This window comes from Odocoileus virginianus, chromosome 5 (assembly GCF_023699985.2).
Source record: "Odocoileus virginianus isolate 20LAN1187 ecotype Illinois chromosome 5, Ovbor_1.2, whole genome shotgun sequence".
NCBI lineage: Eukaryota > Metazoa > Chordata > Mammalia > Artiodactyla > Cervidae > Odocoileus > Odocoileus virginianus.
This window is the reverse complement of record NC_069678.1, coordinates 19154487-19178208: the sequence shown is the minus strand read 5'-3', so window position 1 is coordinate 19178208 and position 23722 is coordinate 19154487. Positions and strand designations below refer to the sequence as shown.

The window sequence follows — 23722 nt, the reverse complement described above, 5'->3', positions numbered from 1 at the left end:
GTGGTGTGAAGTCTTTTTGCCCTCCTGTGGCCAGGGAATCTTCTCACGAGTCCTTGAGAAGCTCCAGAATCCAGAGACCAAGTCCTGTAGCTTTTATTCTGCTGCTGCCCAGGCCCCTACCCTCCAATGTGCGCTGACCTCTGCAGAAGAGTGGATTTGAGGTCTTACTTTCCAAAGAAGCCTGATAAGGTATCCTAGGAAAGAAACATAGTTTTGCCTCTAAAAGAACCCTGATGTGACTGTAATTTTGTATATTTGTGTACCTGGCCCCACAGGCTCCTTTAGGGCAGGTACCTATGCTCGATCTATGCCTCAGGACGGGGAGCAATAGAGCAAATAAGAATCCATGCACTGAGTTTAACTGCTTGGGTCCAAATACTGGGTCTGCTGCTTACTAGTTAGGTACCCATTGTAGGAAACGAGTTGGAGGGAGGATTGAGATAAGATAGAAGGTAGTGAACATAGAGCAGGGTTTGAGGTACACCCTGGGTCCTCAGTAAATGCCTACACTGGTTGTTCCCAGATGGATTCTGTGCTGTCTGCAGAGACCAGCTTCATGGACAGAGACATGTCATTCCAAGCTGAAAAGAGGTCTTTGGTGTGATTGAGTAACTTGGTTTCCTGATGTAGAATGTCAAAGGATTAGTTTTTAGACAATTTTTTTCCCCTTAGTAAGACTGTAGTTTAAATATTTGGACACAATAAAGGAAACTTTTACTTAACCAGGTTGGGAAGAAGAGTGGAAAAGAGTTCAATTGTTTCATCTAAACAGTAAACAAGCCACAAAACCATGTCAGGCTTCCCTTCTCATTACTAATCACTTAACACTGCAGATTCATTTTGGGTCTTTTTTTTTTTTTTCCTCTTTCTATATACAGAACAAAACCAAGCAAGTTTAAAAATTCTTTATTTGAGTTTTAGACAAAGAACAAGTATTGCATTATAAAGACTTGCTTAAAAGCATATCATAGTCTGCTGTCATTGTTTATGTGTTGAAAACAAAACAAAACAAAATTTTAAGGGAGAAAATGGTACATCTTTCCTCCACATTTTAACCCATTCTTAACTAAGCATGGATACAACCTTAGAAAGAGAGTCCTGGTGAAACGGTATCCCGGATGCTCTCTCCTCAGGTTCTAATAGCTCCGTGGGAGAAGCACTATTGGTCTCAGACTAACCATACTGCCAATGTGATCACAAGTGACTAGCATCTCTAAGGCCAGTAGTACAGAGCAGTTTCCATCTAAAGTTCTATTTCCCCACCATCTCTCATGAAGATGACTGACCTAGAAATGAGGGCTAAGTGCGAGTTAAAATGGTTCAATATACATCTGTTGCGGAAGTCAACCCACTAAACTCTGTCTGAGGCGATCCTACTGGGCAACAGGCCAAGCCTCCTGGTCTGCTTGTTGACTAATGGTCAGCAACATCACTGGGGGCAAGCAGCAAGACGGTGCGGACCTTGGAAACGATAAACTATGATTTGTTTACTCCTTGGTCCCCATTTAATGTGATTAAAGGTCTTTTAATGTGCGAAGTGTCTAAGGCGTCAAGGGAGCAGCAGAGCACTGTGTTGAGAACGGCGCCCGCCGTCTGACAGCGACTGGCCATGAGCTGACTCACACAGAGGGCGTTTCCTGATCCAGGCACCTCTGGCATCCTTCCTTTCGTAAGTTCTGACAGAACACCTGACAGGTTAACACACAGATATCAGAATAAACTGCAAAAAGTTCTAGTCTTGTCCAAAGTAAAATTTGTTTTAAGTTTAGTCATTAAAAATATAAGTTAACAGAACAGACTCTTTTTTCAGGTAAGAGAAAAGCTTTTTTTTTTTTAATGTGCATAGTTCCATCTGGACTCTGGCAACATTTTGGGTGGTAGTCCAATGTTCTATTTCCTAGAAAATTAAAATTCAATCTCAACCCCTAGAGGTGAGGGGAAATAGGAATTGCTCCCTCCCAACTATTATTAGGTGTAAGAATAAAAATTTCTTACACTTCATTTTATCTCTTTAAGCTTTATTCTGCTTTTAAGGTAAAAGTTATAATTAGTATTCATATTAGCAGCGAAGATCCTAATTTCTGTAAATTAAAATGACTCAAGACTAACAGAAGTAGCATTTGGCAAAGAATGATGGGTCTATAGAGGGTCAAAAATGTCTATCAATTCTGGCATTAAGCAATCTTATTTGAGAGGTTAATTTGTATGAAAACAGCCAATAGGATAGTATGCAGGTCTCATCTGAAGCTGAGTCCTATGACTCTGAAGCAGGAAGCTGAGTTGGCCCAACAGTGTGCAGTGGAAACAGGGCTTTCATGGTGGAAAATTTCCATAAGGTCAGACTGGAGAGGGCATGGACTCTTAACTCTGGCTCTTCAGTAAAAGTGGTTACTTCTAATAGTTGAAAGTTGAAGCTGCTTTGAAACTTGGCAATGTATTAGAAAGTCAAATGCAATTACAAGTTTTTCTCTCTGATTGTCAAGTTTCACCACCTGAGGTTAGTAAAATGGCGAGAATCAGAAAATAATACAAAAACGGCAAAGAGCTTGAGAGTTCTCCAGCTTTAATCACTCCAGACGCTATAGCAGCAGGGTCTCATCAGAGTGTCGCTGCTGTGACTACTGGGGGTTCATTCCCGGGAGGCAGATTCAAGCCAGGAAAGTATAATCTGGACAGTGTCTCTTTAAAAATGCTAGAAAAATCAGTGTGAATCCCAAGTTTCTTGTCTGTTTCTAAGCAGTGTTTATTCAGAACACTCAGGAATGACTCATATAACATTGCTGCTTTCAAATACCTCTGCGTCTACTTCTTGCTAACAAGAGGAGGCAAAGAAATGCCAGCTTTGTTCTGAAGCCTGGAGTCATTTTTTTTTCTTTTTTTAAATTAGAAGATGCTCTGAGCTTTCATAATCACAGGGAATTTCTTACTTGTGAAACAACAAACACTACCCAATAACATAAACTACAAGGATGGCAAGCAATATATTTCTTTCAAGATGATCCTTTCACAAACCCTAACTTTAGAAAGAGACATCTGACACTATGGTCCTGATGGAGCTGTGTCCCTGTTCTGCTTAGTGAGTTAACCCCATGGGGAAGCAGCTCCTGACATCTGACTCAGTAGGTAGCACAAGGGAACATCTACTTCCACGAAGCCTTAAAAAGTCGCAACCAGGTGGGAAAAACATACCTAGAAGTCTTCTCACCATCATTTCCCAAGACAGCAGTACCAGTGCCCCGAAGGGCACAGTCATCTAGTAACAGGCGGACTCGGCCTCTCCATGAGCTTATCTAATATTCTCACAACCTTGCAAAATACCACTTAAAGACTTAATAAATTAAAAAATTAAATAAATATACACCCACACATCCACCATAATTCCTGGTTGCCATCCCCAAAAGGCAATCTCACCACAACAATTAAGGGAAAGAATAGCTTAATTTATTCATCAGGCACAGCAACCTTCCATTTCCTAAGGACCTTGAGCTAGTGTACAGACATTAAAATAAAAATACCATTATGCCCAGGGATTAGCAGTAGCCTTGACAGCAGTTTATGAAGTATAATATTTCTTTGCACTTGTCAGTTGCCTTTCACTCATTTCCTGAAACTTTACCCTGAGGAGAATCCTGTTCCCACCTCTCAAAAAGATCAGTTCCAGAATAGGTCATGACAAGGAGCAGAAGGGTTGGTGAGTGAAAGTAGGCAAGGCTCCCAGACTGCTTTTTATGGTCACTTCACAGGTACTCTTAATCCACACTGAACGCACCTGAGAGAGGCATTCAGGTGGCACAACATGTAAGTCTTCAGCCTGGCCACTTGGTAAAATGAGCGCAGGAAACTCTGGGAATGGAGGGATAAAGTAATAAAAGCCAGTGCTAAAACCAAGAACCCCATGTGATGGTTCGCTCTTGTGTGGTTCAGTGCAAAGGACAGGAAGGAAGCTCCGTCTATAATCACTCCGCGCACACTTGTATGTGTATCCACCTGATGACGGCCTCAGCTCCAGGGGAAGACTGGCAGCTTGGGAACGACCATGTCGCCACTGACCACTAGCCATGGCAGGAGCCTCTTGTTTGGAATAATTCACAAGAGAGAATGGGAAGGATCAGGGCCGGGAGAAGACATTCCAGAAGACTGGCCTTCTAGGCACTCGCTTGCCTTCTATTTCTTGGTACAGAGCAGAAGGCAGAGTGGTCCCCTGGGGAAGTGGCTCTTGTCTGAAACTTGCCCAGGACAGCTGAATCAGAGTGGGGTGCTGCCCTGATTTAAAACGATTTGTGCATACAGAAAAGGAGGCTGCTGGTACTTCTCAAAGTCCAGATTCCCGGGGAGGGAACAGAGCAACAGAGCCCTCTACTTCCCCTCACAAGAGCTAAACTGATCTCCTCCAAAAGCATCTGACTGACTGAGAGAAGCACCACTGCCCACACAGAAGGGCTGGTGCGTCTTCAGAATTATTTGGGAACCAGGCCTAATTTCACAGGCAGAAAACTAACTCGCTACATATAAATCCTTGAGGAGTTGATGTATTTTTTCTGTTCTTTTCTTGCAGGGAGGAAGAGACTGATACAGTGTGGAATGGAAGGGAAGAAATCGGACCAAAGCAAGTCAATTAGGATAAGAAGCGGTGTTTGCAGAGTGCATTCTACTGAGAAATTGAAAAGTTTCAGAGGAGGAGAGGGTCAAACACCCATTTTGAAGCTAAAGGTAGAAACCACAGAGGAGAAGAAAGTAAAGTACAAGTGAACAAAGTAAGATATTTTTCTGTTTTGTTTTGGCTTTAATAATGGGAGGACAAAAGAATTAAATTCCTTCACTGCCTTTTCACTGGAGAACTGAAAATTACTGTCATATTATAGGATGCAATCCACCAGTAGGAATCTAATTTGCCTGTCTGCATAGTCTTAAAGGAGTAAGTACCTGTCAATTCTCAAGAGAAAAAACTCAAGTTTGTTTAAATCTAAAGTCAACTACATTCTCCTTACCTGAACTGGGTATCATATTAATAGAAGGTGTGTAGTGTGTGGGGATTCACAATAAAATGAAGGACTTATTCTGTGGTCTTTGACGATCTGAATCAGATAAGCAAAGACATAAATACATGTGCTAATTCTCAGTGGCCCACGGTCCTCAGAATAAGTGGTAGCTGTGGCTTTAAATTAAACTGCAATCACATCAAACTTTCAGTGTTTTAAATATATGTATTAATGGAGCTATCACCTCTTTCAAAAGCCCCCCCCCCCCCGCCCCATCTCTTCCATTTCATTCTCTCAAATTCACTACCTTCCCCCCCAATACAGTTGTTCTCCTGCCGTTTCAGGTGTGAACTGCAAATCCCAAGATAAACTTTGCCACCAGAGGATTTTCCCTTTTATCTAACACTCCAAAGGGTTTGCCTCTCCTGGGGATGCTTTTGGCTCTGCTGGTTCTGACATTTGCTTTCCAATAAGCATACATCCACAATTGGTTTGCATTAAGTTGATGAAAGATCTAATCAGTGGAAACATCTGTGTGCTGTTAAATGAAAGTACGATACCTAAAGTGAAATGGCAGAGAGGGGAAGCGGGTCTTATTTGAAAGAATATGACTAGTTAAACACAAAACAAATACAGAGGGAAAAGTAATTTAGAAAAGTACAGAAAAAAAAACTCTACAGCAGGCAGCGGTGAAGAATGCAGGGCGGCCTGTGCCCTGGAGAACTGCTGCTGCCTGGTGTCCGAGCTTCAGGGCTCTTCTAGTGGACAGGCAGATGGAAAACGGGGCAGCTTCGTGGCTTCCTCTTCTGTCTCCTGAATTCCATCATGCGGCAGTTCTCTGCTTGCCACCGCGGCAAAAAGAAACCTTTCTCTCACCCACTCACCAGTCTGGCAGGGTCCCATTCTTAGCTTTCCAGTGTAGCCCAGGGTACTACTGTAATGACTCGGGGATGGTGCTGACAACGTGGGCTGCCTCTGGGGCTGCTGGGGGGGAACCAAAGAAAGCGTTGGTTTGATTCCTCTGCTGATCCCGGAGGTAAGGAGGAACTGACGAGCTTTTGATGTGGAGGATTCTGGTGTCCATCACCTGACAGTCTATCTGCATCATCACTTCATAATCCTGCCCGTTGATCACATTCTCTGCAGAGAGGAATACACACAAGGAGTAAATATTCAACAGAAGGTGAAATTCCAATATAAGCTTCAATCCCAGGAAGACATCATGAGCTCCAAGGTGTGAACTGTCAATATGCTTTCAAGGATATAGAGAATTCATCAATTACTGGACTGTCCTCTCCTCAATTCTAGTCCCCAAACAAGCTTCACTGGCTCGGTAAGCGCTGGAGGCACTGTCAGAACTAATACCACAGGTTATCTGTTCACAGACATTGTAAGTCTTGTATCCTTTTCATACAGTTGTATCATGGCTGCAGCAACTGGAGCAGAAGGAGATTTCAGAAGCAGAGGGTGGGAGTGGGTGTAGGGGGAAGCATACTTAAGTCCTCTCCTTCCCTTTCAACAGTGGGAAGGAGTAATTTGTCAAATGGACCACCATATCATGTGAATCGTAAGGAGGCCTTGGCCAAGAGTGCTTGGTTCCTGTGCATCAGTAATATTTCTAATTTCATTAAGATATTCCCAACTATGCATTTAAGGGTTAGAAATTAGGAACATAAAAATACAGTGAAGGCTATAATAATTTATTCCCTGATTTGTAATTCTGGGTGGTGTTTTCCAACTTGCAGTCAATGAAACTTGGCATAAAACTGAAGGAAGAATTTTAAGTAGATAACATCTTTCAAGTCCAGCTGAATAGTCAGAGCAATACAGCTAGAGGATGTGTGAACTTGGAAGAAGGCTGGGGAGTCAACGTGGCATCTCAGTTTGCATTTTCAACCATGAATCCAGAGCTGGCTGTGGGGATCAGGAAGAATGCTGACGAAGGTCTAGTCCTACACTGCCTTTTCATGAAGATGAAACACAACCAACAAGTGATTTTAAAATTAAACATTTGGCTTCTCTAAGACAAAGAACTGAATTTAAAAGTAGAATTCTTTCTATTGCATTATTTTTTATTTTTTATTTAATTTTTTTTTTACTACTACACCATGTATGCCAAGTATTATAAATCCAGAGGAAGAAAATCCAAAGTTTGACATTTGATCCTCAGATTCCACTGTGTTTGAGAAAACCGAACTATGGAATTTGTCACTTATGAGGCAGGAAAAGATTTATAGAGATCACCTAATCTGGGGTGTCTTAAAACGGGGTCTAATGCAAAGACTTCAGAGAGTCCATAAGTTCCCTGAAATTACATGCAAAGTTTTATTTGTGTGAGCATTCTTCTGGAGAGGGGGGTTACATCAGATTCTTAATGAGGTCTATCGCCCCTTAAAGGTTAAAAACTATTAAATCTAATTATCTATCAACTTTAAGTGCCTTGAGCAGATCATATATCCTATTTTAAAGCTAATGGAAGACATCATTCTTCCACTTCTATTGCCTGATTGTTTCAATTTCTAAAATAGTCTCCACTGATGGTGAATTTCCCACTACAAGTCTTATAAGTCTCTTTGATTACAGTTGAAGCTAATCTCCTTCTTTCCCAGCCTCACGAGTGATGAAGAGCAGTCGGCTGCTGCTGGGTACTAACTAACCCTACTTACTTTTAAGCCCACTGCTATGGAATTCTAACTCCAGTTTCACAGCTCCTGCCACTCTGTAATGGCTATCAAACCATTTACTTATCTTTAGAGCGTTAAATCTGATGGCCTCTAAGTTAGCCAACCTTCCCCTATCCAGGTGTTTTCTTTTCTAAAAAGTAGGCAATGGAAGAAAGACAAGCTGCTAATGTATTTGGAGTTATTACCTTCAGAACATGTGATAGGGTTCAGATTCCAAGGTACCACACTAGTCATTTCCTTTTGGAACCGTGATCCATCTCTTTTAGAAAAACTGAAAGATTGTATGTGTGTGTGCATGCACACACACACACAGATGACCGAATAATGAAAAACAGGTGTATAAGAGATAATATACATTACTAATTTTTACTACTTTCCTGGATTGACTCAGAATTCAGATGACAGTTTAAGATCAAAACTAGGTTCTCTCATATAGCCCATACCACCTGCAGCAGTCATCAGAGCCCATGTGCCTGCTATGCTTTCAACCGAAAACTGGAGTTCTTTAATATCTTAAATATCGGGAAGGGATGAAAACTCTGGTGATATGAGCTCAGATGCTTGCGGGAAAACTAAAGCTGTGTCATAATTCCAAAAACCTGGGAGTCCCTCACCATGGCTGAAATGGCACCATTATCTTAAGCCCAACCAGGAGGCTCAGACTAGCTATGGTTTGGGAGGCTTTAAAATGGACTCTGTTCTTCACTCCTTTCTGAACTTTGAGTCCAAGGAAATGACCGGCAGTGCTAGAAGAAGACTCGACCAGACAGGATATGAATGTCTTAAACCAAATTTAGGAAGCCCGTCTAAACGACAAACTGACAATTTAGGGTTTAAATTGACATACCATTAGGACTCCCAAGTTACCCACAACCTCTAAAAAAATAAGAGTGGCTCTAGCAATTTCTTTTCTTTGGTCCACTCTGCGGGACCCTATAAAAGAGTCCTTTGGGGGTTTCAGTACTGACCCCCTTGCATAATGAGTGGGGTGGTCTCAACATTACTGATGAGGTTCTAATTATTTTAACTAAAGGAGAACAGAATGGGAAACAGCTTATGACAACTCAGGGTCTTGATAGGCCCCTCCCCTGTGCTGTCAGGCACACAGTCTGCTTCCAGAAGCAACAGAGAGACTCTGAAACTCTGAAACTGCGCCTCAGTGTGAATAATACAAGGGGTCTGCAGGTGGCGCAATGGTAAAGAATCTGCCTGCCAATGCAGGAGATGAAAGAGACACGGGTTCGATCCCTGGGTTGGGAAGATGCCCTGGAGAAGGGAAGGGCTACCCACTTCAGTACTCTAGTATTCTGGCCTGGAGAATCCCATGGACTGTATATATAGTCCATGGGGTCGCAAAGAGTCAGACATGACTGACCGACTTTCACGTCACACTTCCAGTACTCTGGCCTGGAGAATCCCATGGACTGTATATATAGTCCATGGGGTCGCAAAGAGTCAGACATGACTGACCGACTTTCACGTCACACTTCCAGTACTCTGGCCTGGAGAATTCCATGGACTGTATATATAGTCCATGGGGTCGCAAAGAGTCAGACATGACTGACCGACTTTCACGTCACACTTCCAGTACTCTGGCCTGGAGAATCCCATGGACTGTATATATAGTCCATGGGGTCGCAAAGAGTCAGACATGACTGACCGACTTTCACGTCACACTTCCAGTACTCTGGCCTGGAGAATTCCATGGACTGTATATATAGTCCATGGGGTCGCAAAGAGTCAGACATGACTGACCGACTTTCACGTCACACTTCCAGTACTCTGGCCTGGAGAATTCCATGGATGGAGGACCCTGGCGGGCTACAGTCCATGGGGTCACAAAGAGTTGGATGTGACTGAGCATGCACGCATGTGAATCATATACACCAGAGTAGGTTCTAACTGGAGAGATGAGACCCGAAGATTCTGGTGGCTCAGGGAAAAGGGAGAGGAAGAACCTCTGAAGGAAAATCCAGACAGGATGTGAGAGGCTGAGGATGGACTGCACACTCTCATTAAGGGCCAGGCTTCCATTATGAATGGGCAGCACCCCCGGAATAAGAGAAAACATCACAGCTCACGGGCTTTCTGACAAGAGGGAACAAGGTAAATACTGGAATAGGGAGTTGTTAGAGCTGAGTTATGTGAAAATATTTCTAAAACATTTTTCTTGTACTTAATGAAAAAAGACAGTGACTGGGAAAAATAGAACTAAAAGGAACAGTATGAGGCACAAATGGTAAAGGTTCACTTTTCCCTCTTGTACTAGCAAGCACTTTTTTTGGGTGCTGCACAAGTGATATAGCTAATCTTATGTTCTGGGCCTTCTGAAGTAAACATAATGAGAAGAAACTTTGGCCTGATTCCGGAAAAAAGTATAAAATATGAATATTTCAAGTTCAAAATTAATCAGGCAAATAAAAAGGAAGAGGTGATTGACTTGAAACATGAGTACCAGAAAGTGATTCTGAATGCCCAGAAGGACTGGGAAAGCATGAAAAAAAGTGCCTGGACACTGGAGGTGGAAAAACTCTAGGCAATGTGAAATTCTGAACTCCTGTAAACACACAGTAACTGAATTAAGAATGGCCTGCCAAGAGGCTGTTAGCTGGGAGATGACTAACACATACATCAGAGCCTAGACTGTAAACGGAATTCAAATACCTCAGAATTTTACAGAAAGCTTAATTTAAAAGCAAAACAAAACAAGACTTCACCAGTGCTTTGCAAAGAAGTTATGTATGAGAAAACAGATTTCTATTCAGAATCAGACACTAATCCTAACAAGAGGTAGGTAGCTTGCTCTGTGCAAGTTAGGCTGGTGACTGGTTGTTGGTATCTGTGTCTGAATTCTGCGGGGTGTTGGGGGACATGGAAGGTAGATAAATATCCCCTCTTCCACGGATCATAAGAGATAACTTCATCCAAAACAAACAAACTGAAAAATCAGGAAAGAAACCCAAATGGATAAGAAAGAAGAGACAAAGGGAATGGAAGGTGGGAATAGAATGAACAATAAAGTGGTAAAATATCACACATGTCCTGATTTTGACCACCCCAGTGCACCATGCATTGGAAAAAAGAATTAAAAAGCTCTTTCTACTCTTCTACCCAAATTCTCCATTCAACTTCTTTTTTAAAAAATTATTTTAATTGTAGGATAATTACTTTACAATACTGTGATTTTTTGCCATACAGCAATATGAACCAGCCATAGGTATACATATGTCCCCTCCATCCTGAACCGCACCTCCCATCTCCCTCCCCACTCTATACCTCCAGGTTGTCACAGAGCACCGGCTTTGGATGCCCTGCCTCATATATCAGACTCACACTGGTTATCTATTTCATATATGGTAATGTATATGTTTCAATGTTATTCCTGTTTCAAGAACTTCTTCTAAGAACCTTCTATGAGAACTCCAATATTGATCTTTTTCTTTATAACCAATATATAAATGTCCCATGTCACTGAATATGTTAAAATACTGATAGAAAAGAGGTGTGGCTCTTTGAAAAAATGTCTGGCATTTTTGAAGGTAGCAGGTAGGGGATCGCTGGTAGAGCTAGAACCTTTCCCTCATCAGCGGGAAAGAAGACTGAGTGAATAACAGTCATATTGCAGATGGGCTTCCCAGGTGACACTAGTGGTAAAGAAGCCACCTGCCAATGTAGGAGACCTGAGACGCAGGTTTGACCCCTGGGTCGGGAAGATCCCCTGGAGGAGGGATGGCAGCCCACTCCATTTCTCTTGTCTGGAGAGTCCCCGTGGACAGAGGAGCCCGACGGGCTACAGTCCATGGGGTCACGGAGTTGGACACGACTGAAGTGACTTAGCAGGCATGCAAACTGCAGATGGAAACAAAATACACTTCCCACTTGAATCTTTCCAGAGATAGAAGGAAGAACACCTGCAGGAGCAAAGAGCTCCCAGGAACTACTACTGTCTGCCCTTTGCTGTTTCTCTGCCAGTGGAGAGATTTCAGGCTGTGAGGGTCCAAAGGCAGGGAGGGACAGTGGGAAGGGTTTTATACGTTTAACTATAAGACAAACCAGAATTTGTTAAACATTTAAAAAATACATGTGTACTTATTTATTTTTTATTGAAGTATAGTTGATTTGCTCTATTACATAAATTTCTATTGTATGACATAATGATTCAGTATTTTTATAGATTATATTCCATTTAAAGTTATTATAAAATATTGGCTATATTCTCTATGCTTGGAGCTTATTTATTTTATACATAGTGGTTTCTACTTCTTTATTCCCTACCTTTACCTTGTTTCTCCCCACTGGAAACCACTACTTTGTTCTCCATATGTTAGTCTGTTTGTTTTATTATATTCGGTCATTTTATTTTTTTAGATTCCACATGTAAGTGATAACATACAGTATTTGTCTTTCTCTGTCTGATTTATTTCACTAAGCCTAGTACTCTTCAGGTCCATCCATGTTGTTTCAAATAGCAACATTTCACTCTTTTTTAGAGCTGAGTAGTATTCTGTCGCAGCTACAGAATTTTCTTTGCAGCTACCACATTTTCTTCATGCATTCACCTGCTGATGGACACCTAGACTGCTTCATATCTTGACTACTGTACATGATGCTCTCATGAACATTCGGGTGCATGTGTTCTTTTGAATTAATGTTTTCATTTTCTTCAAATATATACTCAGAAGGGGAACTGCTAGATCATATGGTAGTTTTATTTTCAGTTTCCTGAAGACACTCCATAGTGTTTTCCATAGTGGCTGCACCAATTTACATTCCCGCCAACAGTGTACAAGGGTTCTCTTTTCTCCACATCCTCTCCAACATTTGTTATCGGTGGTCTTTTTGATGACAACCATTTTGACAGGTGTAAGGTGGTATCTCATTGAGGTTTTGACTTGCATTTCTGTAATAATCAGTGATGCTGAGCATTTTTTTTTTCATGTGCTTGTTGGGCATCTGAATGCCTTCTTTGGAAAAATGTCTATTCAGGCCCTCTGCCTTTTTTTTTTTAATTTGGGTTGTTTGCTTTTTCAACGTTGAATTGTTATGAGCTGTTTATATATATTTTGGATATTAACCCCTTACTGGTCATATCACTGAAAATATTTTCTCCCATTCTCCTGTTTTCTCCCAAAACGGTTGTCTTCATTTTGTTGATGGTTTCCTTTGTAATGCAAAAGCCTTTAAGTTTAATTAGGTCCCATTTATTTACTTTTGCTTTTATTTCCTTTGCTTTAGGAAACAGATCCTAAAAAATAGTGCTACAATTTTTGTCAAACAGTGTTCTGCCTATGTTTTCATCTAGGAGTTTTATGGTTTCCAGTCTTACATTTTGGTTTTTAATCCATTTTGAGTTTATTTTTATATACAGTACTAGAGAATGTTCTCCTTTAATTCTTTTACATGTAACTGTGCAATTTTCCCAGCACTACTTAATGAAGAGACTGTCTTTTCTCCATTGTATATTCTTGCCTCTTTTGTCATAGATTAATTGGCCATAAATGTGTGGATTTGTTTCTGGGGTCTCTATTCTGTCCCACTGATCTATGTATCTGTATACAGAACCATACTATTTTGATAACTGTAGCTTTGTAGTATAGTCTGAAGTCAGGAAGTGTGATGCCTCCAACTTTGTTCTTTCTTCTCAAGTTGCTTTGACTATTTGAGGTCTTTGGTGGTTCCACGTAAAAGTTTTAGAATTGTTTGTTCTAGTCTTGTGAAAAATGTCATAGCTATTTTGATAGGTAGTGCATTAAATCCGTAGATTGCTTTGGGTAGTATGGTCATTTTAACAAGATTAATTCTTCCAATTTGTGAAAATCAAATGTCTTTACATTTATCTGTACTGTCTTCAAATTCCTTCATCAAAAACTTACAGTTTTCAGAGTACAGGTCTTTTAACCTCCTTGGTTTAAATTTGTTTCTAGGAATTTTATTCTTTTTGATGCAACTGTAGATAGGACTGTTTTCTTGAACTCTCCTTCTGATAGCTCATTATTAGTATATAGGGAAACAAAACATTTTTTTAATTAATCTTGTATACTGTAACTGACTGAACTCATTTATTAGTTTTTTTGGTAAAGATTTCAGGTTTTTCTACATACAGTGTCATGTCATAGTAGTGACAGTTTTACTTTTTCCCATCCAATTTGTATGCCTTTTATTTCTTGTCTGATTAATATGGCTAGAACTTCCAACACTGTGTTAAATAGACATGGTGAGAGTTGGCATCCTTACCTTATTCCTGAGTTTACAGGAAAAACTTTCAGCTTTTCTTGTTGAATATATTAACTGTGGGTTTTTCATAAATGGACTTTATTATGTTTAGATATGTTCCCACTATATTCACTTTGATGAGAGTTTTTATCATGAATGGATATTGAATTTTGTCAAATGCTTCTGCATCTGTTAAGATTATCATGTGATTTTTAGTCTTCATTTTGTTAATGTGATGTACCACATTAATTGATTTGCCGATATTGAGCCATCCTTCCATCCCTGGAATAAATCCCACTTGATCACGGTATATGATCCTTTTTACATATTATTGAATTTGGTTTGCTAATACTTTATTGTAGATTTTTGCATTTATAGTCATCAGAAATGTTGGCCTGTGGTTTTCTTTTTTTATAGTATCTTTGTCTGATTTTGGTATCAGGGTAATGGTGGCCTTGCAGAATGAATTTGGATGTGTTCTCTCCTCTTCAGTTTTTCAGAATAGTTTGAGAAGGAGAGGTATGAATAATATTTGTTAAATATACATGATTGTTATATTTCTGAACAATGGGGAGACAGATGAGAAAGAACTTATCTAGTTAGAAGATCTATAAAAATTGCATTTTAAAAATGTATGCGCCTACAATAATGTATACAAAACCCACCAACCCTTAAGGAAGACATGTAGTGGTCATGATGATTGAAGTAAAATTTAATGGGCAGGGGTCAGGAAGCTGAACAGTCTGTAATGCACAGGAACAGTCCCTTGCAAAACTGTCCTATATCTCATACAATATTTGTGTAGGCTAAAGAAACCTAATTATTACTATATTAATAAACTCACTGTTTTGTATTTAAATATAAAGCATTTTTACAAGGGTTTTTATAAATACTAAATTTCCAGGAATAAACTACTGAATAATTTATTTAATAACATTTAGTGCTTTGGTTTGCCAGATACTGTTCATGTAATACTCAAAATAACCTCTTAATTCAGGCATTATTATTCCCATTTTATAGATGAGAAAACTGGAGCATAGAAACATCATGCAACTAGCCATACAACAAGGAAATGGCAGAGCAAGAAGTTCAAACATAGTCAGAGTGTCTTTAGAATACATTCTTACAAACCACTCCACTATGTTGGGAATATTATTATTTTTTTTAACTTAACTGAGATTTGTTTATCATCATTTCAGGAAATCACATCACCAATGGCAACTACACCCTTAGTATCTGGGTCACTATCAGGAAAGTCTGGTATCAATTTGCATCTGTAGCTGTTTCATTCCCAGTCATAGTATGTACTGGTTCAAGCACCTGACTTGTTCACTGTGTATTCTAATGCAATATAAACATTATATTTATAATGCTTGAACATTATATATATTTATCCATTCAACAAATATTTACTGAATTCCTACCATGTGCCAGGCACTGAGGATACAGACGTGAACAAAACAGAAAAAAAAATCTTTCTCTCATAGAGTCTAACCCTTATAAAAGGTGAAAGTGAGCGTGGAGACAGAAAATAAATAAGTTACGTATACAGAATGTGAAACAAGTGGTACGGGTAAAAACCACGCACGGAAGGGGGTTAGGGAGTGAGGGTGGCGGTGTGAGGAGGGCTTGCAGTTTAGATGCGGTGCCCGGTGGAGGTGTCACTGAGAGGGTGACTTCTGAATAAGGACCTCAGGAGGTGAGGAGTGAGCCATGCAGCGGTCAAGGGAGACATGGAGCACATACGCGTCTGAGATTCCATGACGTTTCAGGGGAGAGAACAGGCAAGCAGTAGGAAACAGGGGTGAGGACTGACTGGCAGGAGAAAGCAGGGTTAGAACTGCAATTTTGGAGTTTATTTGCAGAAAGACAGATGGAGTCCTAAAACCAAATGATACCCTTGGGGAAAAAATGATGGGAACGTGTGTTAAAAAGGATGGGCATGAACCCAGAGAATGGGAGAAAGTAATTCCTTTACTTGCAAATAATCTCGAAAATATACAAACAGCCCATGCAGCTCAATAAAAAAAATAACTGGAAGATCTAAATAGACATTTCTCCAAAGATATACTGATGGCTACAAAGCACACGAAAAGATGCTTCAACACAAATCAAAACTACAATGAGGTATCACCTTATACCAGTCAGAGTGGCCATCATCAAAAAATCTGCAAACAATAAATGCTAGAGAGAGTGTGGAGAAAAGGGAACCATCCTACAATGTTGGTGGGAATGTAAATTGGTATAACCACTATGGAGGACAGTATGGAGGTTCCTTTTCATCCCAATCACAAAGAAAGGCAATGCCAAAGAATGTTCAAACTACCTCACTACTGTACTCTTCTCACATGCTAGCAAAGTAATGTTCAACATTCTCCAATCTAAGCTTCAACAGTGCGTGAACTGAGAACTTCCAGATTTTCAAGCTGGATTTACAAAAGGCAGAGGAAACAGAGATCAAGTTGCCAACATCAGTTAGATCGCAGAAAAAGCAAAAGAATTCCAGAAAAACATCTACTTCTGCTTCATTGACTATGCCAAAGCCGTTGACTGTGTGGATCACAATAAACTGTGGGACTACCAGACCACCTTACCTGCCTCTTGAGAAATCTGCATGTAGGTCAAGTAGCAACAGTTACAACTGGACATGGAACAACAGACTGGTTCCAAATTGGGAAAGGAGTAGTCAAGGCTGTATACTGTCACCCCGCTTATTTAACTTACATGCTGAGTACATCACAGAAAATGCCAGGCTAGAAGAAGCACAAGCTGGAATCAAGACTGGCGGGAGAAATATCAATAACCTCAGACATACAGGTGACACCACCCTTATGGGAGAAAGTGAAGAGGAATTAAAGAGCCTCTTGATGAAAGTAAAAGAGGAGAGTAAAAGAGCTGGCTTAAAACTCAACATTCAAAAAACTAAGATCATGGCAACTGGTCCCATCACTTCATGGCAAATAGATGGGGAAACAGTGACAGACTTTATTTTCTTGAACTCCAAAATCACTGCAGATGGTGACTGCAGTCATGAAATTCAAAGACACTTGCTCCTTGGAAGAAAAGTTATGATCAACCTAGACAGCATATTAAAAAGCAGAGACATTACTTTATGGACAAAGGTCTGTGTATTCAATGCTATGGTTTTTTCAGTAGTCACATATGGATGTGAGAGTTGGACCATAAAGAAAGCTGAGTGCTGAAGAACTGATGCTTCTGAACTGCGGTGTTGGAGAAGACTCTTGAGAGTCCCTTGGACTGCAAGGAGATCCAACCAGTCCATCTTAAAGAAGATCAGTCCTGAATATTCATTGGAAGGACTGATGCTGAAGCTGAAGCTCCAATACTTTGGCTACCTGAGGTGAAGAAATGACTCACTGGAAAAGACCCTGATGCTTGGAAAGACTGAAGGCAGAAGGAAAAGGGGATGACAGAGGATGAGATGGTTGGATGGCATCACTGACTTGATGGACATGAGTTTGAGCAAGCTCTGGGAGTTGGTGACAGGGAAGCCTCACGTGCTACAGTCCTGGCATGCTGGGTTGCAAAGAGTCAAAAACGACTGAGCGACTGAACTGAACTTAAAAAACTAAATATAGAACTACTGGATCATATAATCCAGCAATCCCATTCCTGGGCATGTATCTGGAGGAAACTGTAGTATGATAAGATACACACATTCTGATGTTTACTGAACTATTTACCATAGCCAAGACATAACAAAAGATGTGGCACATATGTACAATAGGATATTACTCAGCTGCAAAAAAGAACAAAATAATGTCATTTGCAGCAACATAGATGGACTTAGAGACTGTTATACTGAGTGAAGAAGTCAGACAAAGACAAATACATGATATCGCTTATATGTGGAATGTGGGGAAAAAAAGGTACAAATGAACTTATTTATAAAACAGAAATAGAGTCACTTGTAGAAAACAAACTTGTTACCAGGGGGAAAAGGGGAGAGGACAGATAAACTGGGAGACTGTCATGTACACACTTCCATATATAAAATGACAGTGAAATTGTAGTTTCTCAGTCGTGTCTGACTCTTTGCGACCCCATGGACTGTAACCCGCCAGACTCTTCTGTCCATGGATTCTCCAGGCAAGAATATTAGAGTGGGTTGCCATTCCCTTCTCCAGGGGATCTTCCTGACCCAGGGACCAAACCCAGGTCCGCCACACTGCAGGCAGATTCTTTACCATCTGAGCCACCAGGGAAGCCCCCATATGTTAAATAGCTACTGCATAGCACAGGGAACTCTACTAAATACTCTGTAACATCCTTTATGGGAAAAGAACCTGAAAACAAAAAAGAGTAGACATATGTATAACTGATTCATTTTGCTGCATGCCTGAAACTAACACAGCACTGTAAATCAACCATACTTAAATAAAATTTTTAAAAAAGAATGATGAACATGAGGAAGAGCATACCTCTGTGGTTTTATCTGATCACCGAGAATACTTTTAACTGAGAAACCAAACTCAGTTTGTAATCTTGATTCATTCATTCAACAAATGCTTACATACTAACTATAGACCAGGCATGGTTACAGACTCTTAAAAGCATTCAGATCTGATTTTCTGTATCCAAATTAAACAGAGGGTGAATTTTCTAAAGGAAAATGGACACCATATCATGGGTCACAAAACTGTCCACCAACATTTACTAAGTGCCTTAAACTATAAGGAATTACGTAAGAAAATGAGGTTTCCTCCTTTATGCAGCTTATAGGAGTGTTTCAAAAGCAACAAAATCACATTTAAAATATTGGTAAAACATCAAACAAGTGCATTTCCTCAGAAAAGCCTTTCTTTTTACTACCAAAACTCAAGTGCCAGTGAAAGTGAAGTCGCTCAGTTGTGTCCAACTCTTTGCGACACCGTGGACTGTAGCCCACCAGGCTCCTCTGTCCATGGGATTCTCCAGGCAAGAATACTGGAGTGGGTTGCCATTTCCTTCTCCAGGGGATCTTCCTGACCCAGGGATCGAACCCAGGTCTCCTGCATTGCAGTCAGATGCTTTAACCTCTGAGCCTCAAGTGGCATCCTCAAATCACATCAGTTATTTCCTTTCATAGCACTTAATACAACATATAATTAAACACTGGCTTATTTACTTGTTTATGAATATATGCCTCCCCTACTAGACCATCAACTTCATAAACTCAAAGAATATGTCTGTTCATTCACCACTACATATCTGGAATTAGCAACATCTCTTTCCAGCAGACAATGAGAAATATAGAACATGGTTAAGAAGGCTGTCCTTCATACTTGCTAGTCATGTCATCAGGTAATTCTTTGCTCTATGAAAGTTCTATTATTCTTGACTCCAATTTGAGAAAGTGTCATCCTAGAATACTTCCAGAAATGGTAGCAACCAAGAATTTCTAACATCCTCAAACACAAAAATAATCCTATGAAGACCTCTGAAACACAGCTGAAGTCACTTCTCTTCAACCTCAAGTTTATATTCTGAATTCATAATCATCAACAATGGCTCTTTTTAAGGTGACCAGATGAAACTTATCCCCTGGGAAATCTAGGGGCTTACAGAGGTCTCAGCTGTACAGGGTCACGTTCCTACCTTTTCTCAAGTTCAGCTCCTCCAGGGCTTTCGATAGTTTGCTAGGATGATATCAGGAAATCTGACTATAATTGTTCAGATTCCATAATAACTGTTCATAATTCCAAAACAATTCCATAGTTGTTCAAAGACTAATGGTATTAGTTTTGCTTTACCCTGGACTTGCCTAGTCTTTGCCTGAAAATGCTGCCCACATATGTGAGAGGTCTTTTCATCAGATCATAAAAAGAGTTACATTTTATTGATCTTCAACAGCCCTGACAGATCATTAAATGGATATGACAAAATTACTCATTTTGTTTCAAACTGGATTTCTAGAGTACCAAACTGAAATCTGATTACATAATTTCAATTAGCCTGAAAAACTGAGAACAAGTGAACTTCAGTGTGAGTGGCAACAAAGGGACCCATGAGAACACTGTGTTGGGATTAAAATTCATTCTGAAAACTGAATGAACTAGACATAGGAGCGGGTTTGCTGCCCTAAGACACTCTGGAGTTTCAGCCTGGGACCTGGGCTCAACTCTAGGGATGACCAATGCTACTGCTTCAAATAATTAAATCGCTGGCACCAAGTACTAGAAAGCTGTTTCCTGGTGTCACAATCTGCAAGTTGAGACCCATAAGAACCGAACCAATGTTCAAAAGCACTTCCTTATAAAACCAGAACACGTGGAAGAACTACCCCACCAGCAGATTAAGAACCAAACCTCTGCAATTACTAACCCTGGGTCAAAGAGCACTCTTTCTTCTGAAAAACTGTGGCTCTGTACTTGCATTTAAAGTTAATACATGGGAATTATACATTCTTCTCAGAGCATCAAAATAGCTTTCTCTGTCATATTTCTGCCCATTGTGTTGGGCAGGCTCAGCTTCTACAAGGAATCACTAAATCAGAATTGTAGAACATGAAGGAACCTGAGGCCTGATATTGTCATATTGCTCTCAGCCTAGTAAAAAGTCTAGCATATGTTTTATTCATAAAATGGAATCTTAAAATATTTTGGAAATGACAGTCACCCAATACCAGGTACATGCAGAAAAACTCATTCACATTCCAGAAACAACTGCCAACAGGTTAAAATGAATGAAACCTGACGTGGTATTGTAACTGTAGACTAAAAATCAATAAACTGAAATATATATATACCTATATATATATACATATACATACACACACACACACACACATATCCAGAAAGCAGTCTGAATAACACTGAAGGCTGCCATTCTTCACATTCTTTCAATAGGAAGAAGTGTCTTTTCCTTTCTACACCTGCTCAGATACAAAACCTGCTTAAGGGCACGGAAACAGATTAGGGGGCCCTGTAAACTTCGGAGGCTTCTCAGATACACCCACTTCTAAAGCTCCATTTAACTTGGACAGCTCTTAGGAGGAGTCACAGTAGAAAGTCAGCTCCCTGAGGACAAGGCATTTTTATCCATTCCTCACCGAATCCCCAGTGCGTGGCACACAGAAGGCACTCAATAGGCACTTTAAAATAAATGAATGAACGAGGCTTTGATTGTGTGGAAGTGTTCCCACAGGACTCTGACTTACGGAGGGTGTCAGAAGTATTCTCCTCTAGCACAGTCACAGAACTGAGCTAAACAAGAATGAGAGAAAGGCGGCTTCCTCAGGAGGGACACGCTCTCCTGTGGGTTCCGTTTTTAACTAGAGAAATCCCCCATCTCTCGAAAAAGGGGCAGGAGCGGAGGTAAGAGAGAGGCGGAGATCAGGTTCAGAGGTCAATGTCCACCAGGTTATTTGCCATGCTGGGTCTCATTTTCTCCACTGCAATGTCGGCAGTTCTCAGTCTGCAGGAAACCATGTTGCTTTTCAACTACATAATGTTCCGAAAAGCCTAGAACTCCCCAGTTTCCTGTGTTTACTCCCCACTGTTACTTACAACTGATAGTTCTTAGGGTTACCTAAGCAAAACCCAGGCAACAGGACTTGTTAAAGGTGTCTGCATTTACAAATAGCTCTACTGCTCTGTTTGAGCACTGTAACATGCAGGCCTGCCTCCAGGCAAGTTTCAGTGACAATATGTGTGTGTGTGTGCACGCACGTGTGTTCAGTTGTATCCAACTCTTTGTGACCCCATGGACCGTAGCCTGCCAGGCTCCTCTGTCCTTGGCTTCTCAGGCAAGAGCACTGGAGTGGGTTGTCACTTCCTACTCCAGGGCGTCTTCCTGACCCAGGGATTGAACTCTTGCCTCTTGTGTCTCCTGCACTGGCAGGAGACTTTACCACTGTGCTACTACGTAAGGCTAAATAAATGCTGAGATTCTGAGACTACTAATTCAATCTCATCCGCAGTTGAAATCTGACCAAGTGCTGAGTCATCTAGATTTTACTTTTTCAAAAACCTAAAAAATAAATAAGTTTATCTTTTAGACACAGAGGTCTTTGATAACAAATAGGATTTTTAAAAAGTTAAGAAACTGGTATAAACACTATCTGTAGATACCTGGAAAGAAATGACTGTTGAGTGCCTTATTCAGATGTTCCTATAAATGAGTGAAGCTCACTGTTTCAGTATTCACTTTACTCTTGCAGATGAAGTAATCAGAAAATTAATGGAAAAAAAATTTCCCTTTTGCTATTATTGGAAAATAATCTAGAAAAGTTGTCTAACAATTGATGAAAGATCTCTGGATTTATTTAGAGAAAAATACTAGAGGATACTTGGTTAAACAGCTGATAGTAGTCACTACTAAGTACAATTAGGCTCTGCTGTGAACTGATATCCCATCCTCAACCCACCTCCCAAATTAGAAATGGCCTGGATGGTCTTCTCTCAGATTCTCAAAAGAAATGGCCTAAGGACTGTACAAGATTTTTATTTTTTAACACAAAAATAATTTGGAATATACTAATCTACACATTGAATAATTTTTCCATTCTGAGAATTCTGATACACTACCACATAAGCCTACAAATAGTACCACTTTTGACTCTTACAACAAATGCCTCTTTCCAAGAATTTATCATGAATTCTGAATTAATATAAAGTGGGATACAGACAAGCTATCTCTTGCTATGTGGTTAAACTATTATTCTCTGAGCCATAAAAGCTACTTCTCTTTTTGGCAGGGGAGCCATTTTCTCTCAGACATTTCTATTTCTTTCAGAAAAAGAAAGCAGTCATATTTACAAAACTACTGAATAAATCCTGGCACGATATAGGTTTTTAGCAAGAAGCCAAGCAGCATTTTGGAAAAATTTAAAGTGAATTAACTATAAAATGCTTTGATCAATAAATGTCATGTGATTTGCTGAGCGAAGACTGAGAACGGGGTGTGAAGGTTAATACTCGGTGAAGTCCAGTAAGTCTCCTGCTCTCATTTTTTTCCACAAACTAAACTCACAAAAGCAAAGAGGGTGCTTGTTTTGTTTTTTAAAAGATAAGACCTGCTACATAAAAAATGATAAATACGGAATGAAAAATGGGGACAGTTGAGTACATGTCACATTCCAGTGTCCTACTCAGCTGTGAAGATGACGAACCCTGCTGAAAACCCCAAAGCTAAGCCTGCTCCATCCCCCAAGGCCCATGGGGAAGGTATGCACATACACTCTGAGAATAGCTTCAAGACCAAATTCCCAAAGACTCCTGGTGTCAACTATGACATTCAAACCAGAAAGACATTTTTTGATCAAGGACGTCATTTTGATTTTTTGAACTCAGAGAATTTCTCATGCTCTGTCATGGAACAGTTCCTAATAGGTGTCACTGCTACAGCCGAAGCATAGTCTTAGAAGATCTGTAGTTGTCTCACAGGAGTGAAACATCACGGATACAGGCTCCTCCTCACACTTTAGTTTGTTAAAGACTCTTCAGGTTTGCAATCAGGTATCCTGTGCTGTCTTATGTAAACACTTGGGTAGGAGAACAGACGATGTGCTCATGAAAGCTAGTGGCTGTGCATGCAGTGGATCCAGCATGCTGTCAGGGCAGGTACTGCTTTCAGCTGAAATGTCTAACCAAATCCCTGATCATTCACAGAACTAGCAAATGATTACATGACACAGTTTCTATTACTAAGTAGTTTATAATCAACTTGGCAGATAAAATGCACAGAGAAAGAAAATACTAATAACAGTTCAGAAGGAAGATATTCTAAAATTACTGAAAAATACAGCAATTTGCTTGTATGCAATAGAAATTAACAATGATAAGCTTATTAGGATCCTATCCATAGTTCTGTTATGACAGACAATTACACTTTCTCCCAATGAAA

The 23722-nt window shown here is 40.2% G+C and overlaps 1 protein-coding gene across 1 annotated transcript in view; it reads right to left on the bottom strand.

Moving 5' to 3' along the window:
* Window positions 1-890: 890 nt before the first annotated feature.
* ATF6 (activating transcription factor 6) overlaps window positions 891-23722 on the bottom strand; it is a 239568-nt gene continuing 216736 nt past the window's right edge. The window contains exon 16 of the mRNA XM_020875014.2: window positions 891-6119. Within this exon, the coding sequence (XP_020730673.2) occupies window positions 5911-6119 (209 nt within the window). The 3' untranslated portion in view covers window positions 891-5910. The remainder of the gene's footprint in view (window positions 6120-23722) is intronic.